Source organism: Eschrichtius robustus, chromosome 20 (assembly GCF_028021215.1).
Source record: "Eschrichtius robustus isolate mEscRob2 chromosome 20, mEscRob2.pri, whole genome shotgun sequence".
In the NCBI taxonomy this organism is placed as follows: domain Eukaryota; kingdom Metazoa; phylum Chordata; class Mammalia; order Artiodactyla; family Eschrichtiidae; genus Eschrichtius; species Eschrichtius robustus.
In genome coordinates this window covers 58,071,507-58,084,730 of record NC_090843.1, presented here as the reverse complement: position 1 = coordinate 58,084,730, position 13,224 = coordinate 58,071,507, and the positions used below count along the sequence as shown (strand labels likewise).

The window sequence follows — 13,224 nt, the reverse complement described above, 5'->3', positions numbered from 1 at the left end:
CTGGGCCAACTGCTTTACATGTACCATTTCATTTTAAAGCCACTCTATAAATGAGGACCATTCTACACATGTTATTCCATTTACACATGCAGAAACTGAGGTTTAGAGAGGGTAAATAACTTAAGCAAATAAAGCGGTTAGGTGATACTTAATTGCATAATACTTATTAGTGAAGCATCGCCAAAAACATTATGTTGGAGGCAATACCAAAGAAGTAAAATTACTTACTCCTAAATGAATAGATAGATAATTATTAAAACACCATTTATAAAATAGTTTATTCTCGCCTCAATGGTTTCAAAGCCCTCTTCTATCATGTGATAAAAAGTCCAGATGCACTAAAAGAGGTAAACTTGAAAAGCAAAATTATAAAGTATGAGAAGAAAGTACGGAGAGAGTGTGTCTACAGCTCTGGGGTAGATGGGGTCCTCTTAAACAAGGCACAAAAGCAAAACCCCTCAGGGACAAAAGTTAGGCTTTGGGCTACAACATGCAAGCGTCTGTAGGACAGAAGACGTAAAGCTTAGCTCTGACAGACAACATAAATTGAGGGGAGACGGAAGGGAAAGAGCCAAGAAGGCCGGAGAACCCAGGACAATGTGACAGACAGAGGACGGCGGTGGGCTCTTGGGAAGCCTTCTTCAAGGCGTGTGTTGGTGAACAGAGGGGCAGAGAGAGCTAGGAACGCCATGGAGGGGACAACCGGGAGAAGCAGGTGACGGCCAGGCCAGGGGGCGACCCCCAGGAGCCGAGGGGCAGCCTCACCGCTCTCGAAGGGCGGGGTTTCGCAGGTCCGAGATGAGAGGCATGGTCCTCTTGAACTGCTCTATTTTTGAGCGAGTGGTTTCAATAATCTCCCAGTTTCGGTCCTGAGTAAAAGCGAGAGGCGTCGAAGACCTGACCATCTTTCCCACATGGCCCCTTCCTCAGTCGGCCTGCCTGCGGCCCCCCACCCTCTCCCCACACACCTTGTACTCTTTGGCCAGTCTGGTGAGGCGGCGAAACAGCCCGTGCGCCATGGTCTCCATGGCTTCCGTCTGCAGGGTCAGGAACCGGCCGGTCTTCCACTGGTTCCAGTTTTCCTCCCAGTCTCGGGTGATCTCCCAGACTTGCTGCAGCGCGTCCAGCTCCTTCGTGGCCAAGAGCAGACAGGTGCATTGAGTGACGTGACTCTCGCCCTCCTCCTCCCTGGCAAACACGCAGGGCCTCTCCTCCTCTCATTCTGAGAAGCTCTTCCCTCCTGGCAACATACAGCTGCCTCCTCAGTTCACATTTTTTTTCCTCCACTCTCTTGCCTTAAGAGCGCCTCAGGGAACAAGCACATGAAAAGATCCTCGGACTTCCCTGGTGGCGCAGTGGTTAGGAATCCACCTGCCAATGCAGGGGACACGGGTTCGAGCCCTGGTCCGGGAAGATTCCACATGCTGGGGAGCAACTAAGCCCGTGCGCTGCAACTACTGAACCCACGTGCTGCAACTACTGAAGCCCGCGCACCTAGAGCCTGTGCTCCGCAACAAGAGAAGCCACCGCAATGAGAAGCCCGTGCACCGCAACGAAGAGTGGCCCCCACCCGCCGCAACTAGAGAAAGCCTGCGTGCAGCAATGAAGACCCAATGCGGCCAAAATAAATAAGTAAATAAATAATATAAAAAAAAAAAAAGAAAAAGATCCTCAACGTCATTAGTCAGTAGAGACATGCAAATCAAAACCACAGTGAGATACTTCACACCCACTAGGATGGCTAGAACCAAAAGTAAAGGGGGGGCATGCCGGCAAGGATGTGGAGAAGTAGGGACCCTCGTACGCTGCTAGTGGGAGAGTAAAATGCTGCAGCTGCTGTGGAAAACAGCTTGGAGGTTCCTCAAAACGTTAAACATAGAGTTACCATATGATCCAGCAACTCCACTCCTACGTACATACCCACAAGAATTGGGATCGGGAACTCAGACAAATACAAGTACACGCAGAGTCACAGCAGCACCACTTACAGTAGCTAAAAAGTGGAAACAACCCAAATGTCTATTGACAGGTTAATGGATAAACAAAATCCATACAATGGAATATTATTCACCCATAGAAAGAAATGAGATACTGACACATGCTACAACATGGATGATCCTTGAAAATACTACACTAAATGAAAGAAGCCAGACACAAAAAGTCACATATTGCATGCTTTCCTTTACACAGAATGTCCAGAATAGGCAAAACCCATGTTCAGTTGATCATTAAAAACCACAGGAGTTAGGGACACCAACCCTCTATGCAGTCAAGAGAATCTGTGTATAACTTATAGTCTGCCCTCCACATCCGCAGTTCATCCATATCCATGGTTCCCCGTCTGTGGATTCAACCACAGATTGTGTAGTATTGTAGTATTTACTATTGAAAAACATCCGTGTATAAGCGGACCTGCTCAATTCAAACCCGTTGTTGTTCAAGGGTCAGTTGTAAGTAGAAAATAGATTAGTGGTCGACAGAGGCTGGGAGGAGAGGGAATGGGGGGTTACTGCTAATGGGTATAGGGTTTCTCTTGGGGGTAATGAAAATGTTTTAGAATTAGAGGTGATGGTTACACAACATTGTGAATGTACTAAATGCCACTGAACCGTTCACTTTAAAATGGTTCTTTTGTTACCTGAGTTTTCCCCCCATTTTTAAAAAAAGCTCCTCGTGTACCCATCTTCCTGGCCCCGGTTGTTTTCCCAGGCAGGCTGGGACCCACTCTCCTGCCTCCTGCCCCCTACCCTTGGTCACCACGAGGGCCTTGCTCAGCACACCACCTTCTCCAGGTTCTGCAGGTCCTTGGAGGCTGGCTGCTCGATCTTGAAGATGCCCAGGTTGGCACGGAGATTGTTTTCTTCCTCCCGCATGGCGTTCAGCATGGCCCGTACGTGGGCTATCTGCTCCAGGGCCGCCTGGTGCCCCACGTTGCTGGTGAAGGGGCCTGTGGGGAGTCCAAGGTGAAGTTCAGATTCCCACTCAAGGCCAAGGTCCCCTGAAAGGCCACTGTGGCTTGCCTTCCTCTCTGTGGGTAAATCTCACTTCTCTCCTCCCACAAGGGAAGGAAAACAAGAGGGAACGCATTGAAAGAATGCATTGAAACTACTACCTGTGGCTCGAGAGTCAGAAAAGGGTAGGACATGAAAAGTCAGTGTAAGAAAACTGGAGAGGCTATGAGCTGGGCTGCTGCCTTCCAGCCAAGACTCAGCGACAACAGGAGTGTCACCGACAGATGTGCCAGCCTCTTTCCCCTGCTCAGCCTTGTCTGCACCCTTCCCGGGACGGGACCTAGGCTTTGAAAGGCTGGGTCAAGACAAAGGGAAAGTCAGGGGAGAGGTTGCGAGACGGGTACCTTTGAATTCAAATTCTTCCAGAAGATTGTGTGCTTTCTTCTTGAAATCGTCAGCTGAGTGAATGAGGCCTGTCTTGAACTTCTCCTTGTGCCTCTTCAGCATTTGTTCACCGTCCAGCACAGCCTGCTGGAAGGCGACCCACTGCCCGCTGAGACTGTCCAGCATCTCCAGCACCTGGGGACATCACAGAGTGGAGGTGACCCACGAGCAGGAGCTCTGCCCGTCCCACCAACACTTCGAAGAACTCTTTTCCGATCCTCTGGACCAGCATCTGTGTCCAAGTTCCACATGCAATGAGGCCCAAAGAAATCAAGCAGTTGCTGGGCCTGAAAGAGATCCTCAGGGTGACCCGAAAGATCATTCAAGTTAGCTTTGGCTCTCAGAGGCTTTGGGGCCTTGTGCCTTCTCCCCCGCTCACTTCTCTGCTCTCCCTCCTGACAGCCGAGGGTCTCCGACATGGGGCGTCAGTGTCCCCCGCAACCTGGGGCTGGAATGGGCTGGGCTCGGGTGGGTGGGCCGCGCGTCTTAGGAACTCACGCTGTCCTGAACTGGCACCTCGTACTTCTCGAGGATGGTGAATTGCTCGTGTATGGGAGGGATCTGGGTCTCCAAGTTGGGCATATCGTGCTGCAGGGTCTCCATGAGTTGCAAACTGACCCCCAGTTCCTCCAGCGTCTGGGGAGGGTGGCTGATTCTGCAGCGTGGGCGAAGAGAGTGTGGGCGGGCGGGCGGGAAGGCCGGGCCTACCCTCCCCCCTGCGCGGCCTGAGCCCACGTCCACCAGCCGTACTTCTCCGCGTTCTCCTGCAGGTAGGTGTGCAGCTCCAGGAGGCGCCTGGCCGCCATCTCCTTGAGCAGGGTCGTGAACTTGTTCTGCCACTCATTGCAGTGCTGCACCAGCGAGAACTTGAGGTGCGAGCAGTCCAGCAACACAAACTGGATGTTGAGGACCGTCTCCTCCTTCTGCACGTTATTAGCCACCTCCGTGTAGCTGAAAAGGCCCACATCCCCGCTAGGACGTCTTTTTCTTTGCAGACGTGCCGGATGCCCTGCCTGGGTGATATTTTCCTCCCAGCCAGCAGCGCTAAAGCATTCTTCTGCCCCCGGGTGTCTCCCACTTCAACCCGTCCCCCAGCAGGTGGCTGTGATCATGGCATTTTCCCAACCGCTGCTTTCAGACTCCGCGGTTTGCATTCAAGGCTTTAGAGGCTCAGCGATCCAGGCTGGGTTCACACTGTGCTGCTCACTAGCTCTGTGCCGCCAGGCAGGTTATTTAACGACTCTGAACCTCAGTCTTCTCATCTGCAACCTGGTGACGGTAACAGAACCCACCCTGCGAGGCTGCTGAGAGGATTAAGTTGGCTGCTGTACATCTATCCCTCTGCTGACTTCCTTTCTGGATACTCACTATTTGGTGAACATGCTCACGTGGTCCCATCTTCGTGCTGTTGTCTCTGCCTGGAATGCCCTCCCACTGCCCATCTCTGCCTGCTGATGTCCTACCCATCTTGAAAAGCCCTGCCCCAGAGTCACTCCCTTCATCCACGTCCTCCTGACGCCCCCGGCTGAAAATTCTCTCTCCTTTCATCGAACTGCCCCGCATCTTGCATACCTGACTCACGGCGCTGATTGCATGGAAGCTTGTATAAGAACACTGAGCACATCAGCACATTAGTGCTTCAGAGTTCACACAGAGCTTCCACATATACTTAACAGTCTCACAACCTTATGAGGTCGGTAGTATAACACCTATTTCACAGGGAACTGAGGCCCAGAGAATGTGAATAACCGACCTAAGATGACATGACTAGTAAGTGGTGGAGCTGGAATTTCAACTGTCCTCAAGATGCCACGGCCACTGCTCTTTCAGCAATATTCTTATCTTCCCTACTGCACTAGAGCCCTTGGGAGGAAAAAACTTGTTCATTTCTTTTTTTTTAATTCCTCACAACCCATCATAACAATGGTGTTTTTTGAACAAATGAATGAATGAATGACTAGAGGACAAAGAGATGGGAGTTCATATCAGAATTTAAGAATCTTCTTCCATTTAACTCCCATCTGCGTTCTTAAAATGAAAGTGTTCACGTCTCTCACCTTTCAGATCCCTAGCATCTCTCCTTTCCCAGCAGGACCCTGTGGTACTCCGCACCAAAGCAGTTTTTTCCCTAAATCTTGCCCAGCTCTTATCGGATCGCTATCCCCTTGAGAAACAAAGGTCCAGTGCCCTAGGTCCGGTGCTTGTCCTCTAGTTTTCTGCCCCTCCCCCAGTCTGCAGGTCAGACCTCCCCCTGCAGTGCTCCGCCTCTTCCAGACAGACCCTCACAGCCACCTCTGCTCCTTACCGAGCAATGTCGGCGTCAAAAGAAGAGACCGGCGGGTTGAGGCGCTGGTATCGACGAATGAAAGAGTCCTTGTTGATCTCCCAGATCTCGCGGTACGTGTCCCAGGTCTTGAGGTAGTTCTGCAGCAGGGCTGCGTTGTTGGTCATGCCGCTGCTGATCTGGGCCTGGATCTTCTTGATGTCCTCATCCCGCTCTTCAAGACCCAGCAAAATGCTTCTCACTAACTTCCACCCCAACCCAAGCTGCAGCCCAGCCCCTGGCCACTGCCCTAGAACCCTCCCTCCAACAGCCCCTTCCCAAAGAAATACAGCTCAAACACGAGCATTAGAAAATGAAGGAGGAGGCCGAAAGTAAAAGAATGACTCTACTGTGTAGGATTCAGATGTCTCACCTGTTGGTGTCTAGGCCTCTTATAGCCCAGCCCCAGTCCCAAACAAGTCCTTCCTGGTCTCCCAACCCCAAACCCCAAACCCCTTGAGCATCAGTCACCCAGTTTTGACCCCCCTCTGTGGCCCTTCTCCCTTCCCCAATCCAGCCCTTTGACCTGGGTTTTCCACCAGTCATGGAGATGACTGGCCCAGTATGTCTGGAAACAGCCCTGGTCTCTCCTCCTCGCTCTGCCAGGTCCTAAGCTTTTGTTACCCCTGCACCTGGTGCCCTCCCACTGCCCACTCACCCACGATTGTGTAGATAGGCTCACGAAGAAACTTGCACTTGATGAGAATTTCAGGGAGGTGGCAGAAGACAGAGATGGTGGAGAAGAGCTGGTTGCCAATGTCATTGACCACACTTGCCAAGGTCTGCAGAGTGGGTGAGAACTCCACCTGTGGGAGCACGGTGGAGAGGGCTTAGCACAGGCCCGGGAGGATACAAGCTCAGGACTGGGAAGGCTGGACACCGCAGAACCAGGCCTGGAGGCTGTAGGAGAAAGTCAGGGCCTAGAGCCAAGTTTAAGGATTGACGGAAACTGGCAAATAAAGTGTGATGGTTTCGGGGTGTTGGGAGCAAAGTGGTTCCCACCTGTGCCACACCTCCCTGCATGTCATTCTTCAAAATGACAAGGACTTGGAAGAGTGGGTTGGGGGTGGTCTTTCCATCCCCATTGATGGCCTTGGACAGTTCCGACAGCGACCACTTGACATTCAGGCGCAGGGCATCCTCCATCATGCGGTCCAGCCGAATCGTGTACAGCAGCCACTGCTGCTGAATCTGGTGGGAAGAGCAGGGGGAAGAGAACCTCTCAGGGAAGACAAGGCAGGTCCTGGGAAATGAGAACCAGCCAACAGGGAGGGGAACGAGCTGGTTCAATAGAAAGATGGGACGCCGAGTCCTGAAGGAAGGAGGTTTGAAAGGCCGAAGGTTGGGTGAATCCAAGACTAGAGCAGGATGTTTGAGGAGCACGTGGGGGTTGGGGGGAGGAGAAAGACCAAGAGAAGTGTCTGATGGGACTGGGGGAGCTGAGGACCTGCCCACCCACAAAGCCCTGACCACAGGACCCCCTACCTCGGGGCCATCGTTCTTGAAGACTTCATAGGAGTTGGTCATGATGGCCACCACGTCGCGGTGCAGGGTCATCAATTTCTGCTGCACCGCTGCCCGATGCTCTCTTTGGTCCTCCTCAAATTCCAGGTCCCTGTACACCCGTTTGCCACTAATGCGTACCAGCAGTGTCTCTGACATCACTTGGGCTCGCCAGCCAATGGTCAGAGTGGACGCCTTGAACTCATTCACAATCGTCTGCACCTGGAGTCAGACCCCAGCCATGGGGGAGTTTCAGCTTGGGAACAGACCCTCTGGGCCTAATTCTATCCTCCCACTGTCCTCTGGCTAGAGTTGCTGACATTAAGAAAAAAAAACTTCCCTAAGCACACTTCATTTCTTTCACACGACTCCATGGTCTCTCCACCACTACCCATGACTCAGGTATTAATTACCCACATGCCAGCCTTTCAGTCTGCCTTGCAGACCTTTAGGGTCTAATGACCACGGCCCACCTTGCTGGCGTGTACGCGGCACTCTGTGATGAAGATGGCACTGGCCCCCTTCAAGGCCCAGTGCAGTTTCTTGAGCCCAGGGTGGATCTTCTTATCCAGGAACCGGATACGTTCTTTGAACAGGGCCTGCTCATCTGGGGACAGCATGGCAATAATCCTGCGCATAAGAGGAGACCGGTAGCTGGTAGGGAGCTATCAGCTCTGACGACCTCTCCTCCACACCAGGACACTTGGTGGAGAACTCTAGAAGTTCATGACTCTAGGCTAGAGCTTTCCAATAAAACTTTCTGCGATGACAGAAATGGTCTACCATTCGTGCTGCCTGGTACGGTAGCCACAAGCCACGCGTGGCTGTGGGGCCCTTGAAATGTGGCCTGTGCAAATGAGTAACTGAATTTTAAATTTTATTTAATTTCGATTAATTAACTTGAATAGAAATAGCCACATGCACCTAGTGGCTGCCATATTGGACCGTGCAGTTCTAGACACCCAAACAAGACTGCCGGTCCCATCCCCTCGGACTTGAACTGGGCTGAGAAAGGTACCCAACCCCGAGCTAAGCCTCACTCCAGAGATGAGTACAAAGGGTGTTAAGAGGAGTGCCAGCATGGCCTTGCTTGGTTCAACGAATTTTATGTTGTTCTGGGCCCATAAACCTAACGCCATCAACTTCCTTCCTAGAGAAGTCACCCAGGCCGACAGTATATATGGTCCAGGTGCCCAGTGGGGTGGGAGGGGACGTGGTGTTTTTGCTCTCTACTCTAAAGCCAGAAGACAACACTGAAAGGGACAGGAATAATCGTAGGGCCGTACGAGAGAGCACGGGAACCTTTTTTTTTTTTTTTTTTTGAGATGGACAAAATGTGAAGGATGCACACTGTAGGAAATGGACAACATCGTGGGGCGGATAAGACAAAGGGGGAGCATGAAGTGGCACTCAGGAGGGCGGCAGCGCGGGTCCCACCTGTTGTAGTCCCGAGCGACGAGCAGCAGGTTTTCTCGAAGAATGCGCAGGTCCTCGGCGCGTTCAGCCACGTTCACCACGTAGTGGGGCGTCTCGAACAGCAGCCGCTCCCAGTAGTCGATCTCCACAAAGAGGATCAACAGGGACCTTGGGGAGGAAGCGAGGCAGAGCAGCTGCGGGGGCCGCCCAAGGGCGTAAACCGGAACCAGCACCCGACCAAGAGGCACGGGGCTGGGGCGCATGGAGACCCTTAAAGGTAAGCAATGAAGCAGAACCTCCGAGTAAAGAAGGCGGACTGGACACGTTAACTTTTGCTCCCCTCCCCAAATAACCAAAATAACAGTAAACGGGGGTTTCGCTTGTCTAAGGCATAAGCCCACAAATACAAGAAGACAACAACCGAAAACATCTGAAAGTGGAAAAGCAGATGGATAAGGAGGAGAAGAGGAGTCCTCAGCTGGCGCTGGAGACAGCTAGGAAGCCTCTCTAGAGGCCTGGGGACGGGTGGCTCCAAGTATCTCAGGAAAGGGGTGAAGGTGGGATTATAACAGGAAGAGCAGTTGAAGGTTTAGGAAGCGGCTCTACCCATGTCCCCTCTCCTACTCTACGTAGTTAAGCAAGTTGCCCTCCCTGACCCCAGCCTAAGACTGAAGGCTTCTTGTCTCAGGAGGGAGTGTAGAGACAAACAGAGGGTCTTTGGACTGGGGAACCCCAGGCCCCGTTGAAGGAGAGAGTAATACACTGGGAGCAGGGGTGGTGAGTCACCGTGAACACACTGAATGTTAAGATCCCCGCCTCCCTTTCCTGCCCAGAAACCGGCACTCTGGCAGCTGGACCTACACCCTCCGGAGCAAAGTCTGAAAGATGGTTCTCTGTGACCTCGGACCAGCCTAAATAGAAAAGTCCCACGGATGATGACCTCTGGAGTCGCCGGGAAACAGCGCACCCGGACAAGCCTGCAGTGAGGCTCCCAGTTGAGAAGCCCCCCTTCCTGCTCAGCAGAGCTGCCGGTCAGCTTTCCAGCCCCTGTCCCTTAAATATGGACAGACAACCAAGGGTTACAGAACACTGGTCTCTGTCTTTCCTACCACAAAAGGTGGGAGTCAAAACAAACAGAAAAAAGCAACCAGAAGGGAAGGAGAGGGGACAGAGGTCGTGCAGAAAGAAGACGGCCCACCCCCAAAAGAAAAACAAAACCACCTCGAACATCCTCAGAGAGAGATAAGAGACAAAAGAGCATCCGTGAAACAGAAACAAGATGCTAGAAAAGGGACACCAAGAGAGCTCTTGGAAGTTAAAAATGAGAGCAGAAAATTCTTAAATCAAAAGAGAGATATAAATTTGACAGAAATCCCTCAGAAAGTAGAGAAAGAGACACAAAGATGGAAGGCAGAGAGGACTTTGCATGAAAAAGAGAATAGAAAACTCCCTGTGAATAATTCTTTATATTGATTATATGCTGGCATGATAATATCTGGGAAATAGTGGGTTGAATATTAAAATTAATTTCACTTGTTTCTTTTTCCTTTATTAAATGCAACACCAGAAATTTTTAAACTGCGTTTGTGGCCCTCGTCCTAAGTGTCCTTTGCCACCTGACACCAAGTGACCTTCCCCTCCTCCCCACTCAGTGGCCACACCCTGGAACTGGTGTTCCGCCACCTCTGATGTAACCAAGCAGACAGCCTCTGCCCTGCTTCCAGCACGTGCACTCAAGTCCTCCCAAACTCCTGTTGTCTGAGCCCATGGGGACGTTCAGGCCGCTGACCCCTGGCCTTTCTTGCTGCCTATTTGTCCCCTTCCACCTCCACCTCCTCCTCCGCGGACCCCGCCCACTCCCACTGCTCTCTTGCCAATTCTCACTCTTTTGCCTCATTCCTTAGTCTAAGCCACCTGGCCAAACGCCAACCCTGGCTCAATCCACTGTCCTCCCCGCCAGGCCCAGGTGAAGGTGGCCAAGCAAGGCTGGAGAAGATCACATGACCACACAGATTAGCACGCTGCACGTTCAAGGTCTCCGGTCCCAGCTGGCCTCTCCGGGCTGCATCCCTGGGGTTTCCCCAATCTGCTGTCCCTCTTGTTCTCACAGTGACTGTTTGCGAATCCTCTGCTTTCTCAAACCTGGTCTGCCCCTTGCCTCTCTGCAGAAAGCCCCACCTCCTCCATCAAAGAAATACAAAAGCCACCAGTTGAGAACCCTGTGCGCTCCCTGCTATAAAACTTAAAAACGTACCTGACTCCACACCTATGATTTCTCCCATATATAGCAGAAGAGGTTCTCCTCCCACCCAAGGCCAAGCCCTCTTCCTGGGCTCTATGTTCTGATCCGGTTTCCCCCTGCGTTCTCAGATGCCATCTTCTCCAGCTCTCCTACACCCTCAACCTACTTGTTCCTTCCCATCAACATTTAAATAAGCCAGGTTTCTAAAATCTTAAAACAAAAACAAACCCCAGCCTCCCCTCGACCCCATATCCTCCTACAGGCCTGCCCTCTGTAAAGAACACTCTGTGCCCCCTTCACAGCCTGCCTTCTGTAAAGAACCATCCTCCCCTTCCTTTCCTTTCTTCCCATTCCTCAGTCCCCTGAGAGCTGTCTCCCACCTTCCCCTCTAAATCTGCTTTCATCAGGTTCGCCCAGGACTCCTCGTGGGACTTCCTGTAGCTAAACCCTGAGGCCCTCCTCAGCCTTACCCCTCCCTGACCCCTCTGTAGATCTCCACATCCCGTGGACTCCTCTCCACCTTCCTCAGACACCCTCCCTCCCTGGCTTCTGAACCGCCGTCCTCCTCTTGTCAGCTCTGCCCTTCAGTAGAAGCAGTCTTTTCTTTCCTGGGTCCCTTGGAAACCGCGTTCAGCTGGCTCTGGAGACTCAGCAAAGCATTTGCTTCCCCTGCAGCTCCCTCACATGCGGGCTCCTCAAGTTTCTGCACATCCAACACGCTGGCCCTGGGTGATCTCATCCACTGCGTGGCTTCAGCTGCTTCTCTAAGCTGAGGACTCCCAGATCTACATGGAAACGGCACCATCCCACTGCCTGAACCAGAACTGCGTGTCCTCCCTCACCCTGACTTTCCAACATCCAACCAACTACCAGCTCCTTTGGTTTTTATCATCAAAAGACAAAGTTCGGGAATTCCAATCTCTCCAAGGCAAGTGTAGCTCAAGTGCAATGGTAAATGGCAACTGAGTTTCGGCCTAAAGTTGAGCAAAAGAGCGAGTGGTCTATCTAAAAGAGCCACTGCTCCAGGGTTCCAGGCGTTTGCTGCCAAATGGGATGTGGGCCCAGTGCGACTGCATTGTCTGATTTTTCAAGAGAGGCCAGAAAGTGGGTTTTTATATAAAATCTCCTGAATTTGAAGTGTTGACAACTAATTCAACTGAAAAATAATTGTAAGTGGGGCTGCTTCTGGACTACTGGCCATGTTCTTTCCTTGACCTGGGTGATAGTGGCAAGGGTGTTTATTTTATACCTAGTTGTTAACTTGAACATGTAAGTTTTAAATAATTCTCTGTGAGTATGATACGTTTCATAATTTGAAAAAAATGTTTTTAAAAGGAAAAAACTATTTTAAACAAAGAGATTAATTGTAAAAGGGACTTATTAAATCAAAGTTTATTATTAAACTTAAAATTAAAATCAAAGTTTTATTAAAATCAAAGTTTTCCAATATAAAAACTATAACCAGTTCAACAATATCATGGAGAAAAAGAGACCCATGATAATTAAAACAATAAAAATAAAATACCCCAAATTAACAGATTATCAAAAGATATTACTATATATTATAACGTTTCTTATTAATTGGTTAATATGTATGGAAAAAATGTCTTATGAACGAAAGAACAGAATTTAAATAAATTGAAAGAAAAAAATGTTATTCTTGAATAGAAAGACTCAATCTTAAAGATGTTCATTCTTCTTAAGTTAACCTATACATTTAACCCAATCCTTGTTCCCAAAAAAATAGGAGCAGTACTATTTTTGGAACTAAACAAAGAGATTCTAACGTTCTTATGAGAAATAGATATTTAAAATATCCAGGAAAACTCTGAAAAGGAGAGTAATGAGGACAATAATAAAAACAATTTGGTCCCTGCACATGAATAAATAAACCTACCTGAACAGAATAGTGAATCCCAAAATAGACACAGACATACTTGGGAATTTGTTATATTATAAAGATAGCAGTTCAATAAATGAGACTGGGTCAGCTGACTAGCCATCTGGGGATAGATTAAAAAAAAAAAACAACAACTCAAGTTGCATCAGCACTTCTCTCCCTAAATCAAAATAAACTGCGAATGGATCCAAGAACCAAATGTAAAGACTAAAATCACAAAATACCAGAAGAAAATACATAATACTTAAAAATTGTTAAATCTTGAATAAAAGTCATTTGATTTTGTAAATCTATGTGGTTTCTTCTTTTTTTAAAAAAAATGAAATTGCACTTTTTAATCACAGAGGATAAAAGGCCCCATAACCTGACGATACTCTGATGAAACTTTACATCCTGAATATTACTGAGATGTTACTTTAAAAGAATATTAAGGTGAAAATTCCAG

At 49.8% G+C, this 13,224-nt stretch overlaps 1 protein-coding gene across 1 annotated transcript in view; it reads right to left on the bottom strand.

The window, feature by feature from the left end:
* Positions 1-13,224, bottom strand: part of DNAH2 (dynein axonemal heavy chain 2) — a 94,147-nt gene that overhangs the window by 52,351 nt on the left and 28,572 nt on the right. Inside the window, exons 12-23 of the mRNA XM_068529806.1 lie at positions 8,659-8,805; positions 7,695-7,851; positions 7,204-7,443; positions 6,721-6,909; positions 6,377-6,524; positions 5,701-5,893; positions 4,146-4,346; positions 3,894-4,050; positions 3,356-3,530; positions 2,784-2,947; positions 969-1,130; positions 766-869 (exon numbers count right to left, since the gene is read on the bottom strand). Coding sequence (XP_068385907.1) covers positions 766-869; positions 969-1,130; positions 2,784-2,947; positions 3,356-3,530; positions 3,894-4,050; positions 4,146-4,346; positions 5,701-5,893; positions 6,377-6,524; positions 6,721-6,909; positions 7,204-7,443; positions 7,695-7,851; positions 8,659-8,805 — 2,037 coding nt within the window. The remainder of the gene's footprint in view (positions 1-765; positions 870-968; positions 1,131-2,783; positions 2,948-3,355; positions 3,531-3,893; positions 4,051-4,145; positions 4,347-5,700; positions 5,894-6,376; positions 6,525-6,720; positions 6,910-7,203; positions 7,444-7,694; positions 7,852-8,658; positions 8,806-13,224) is intronic.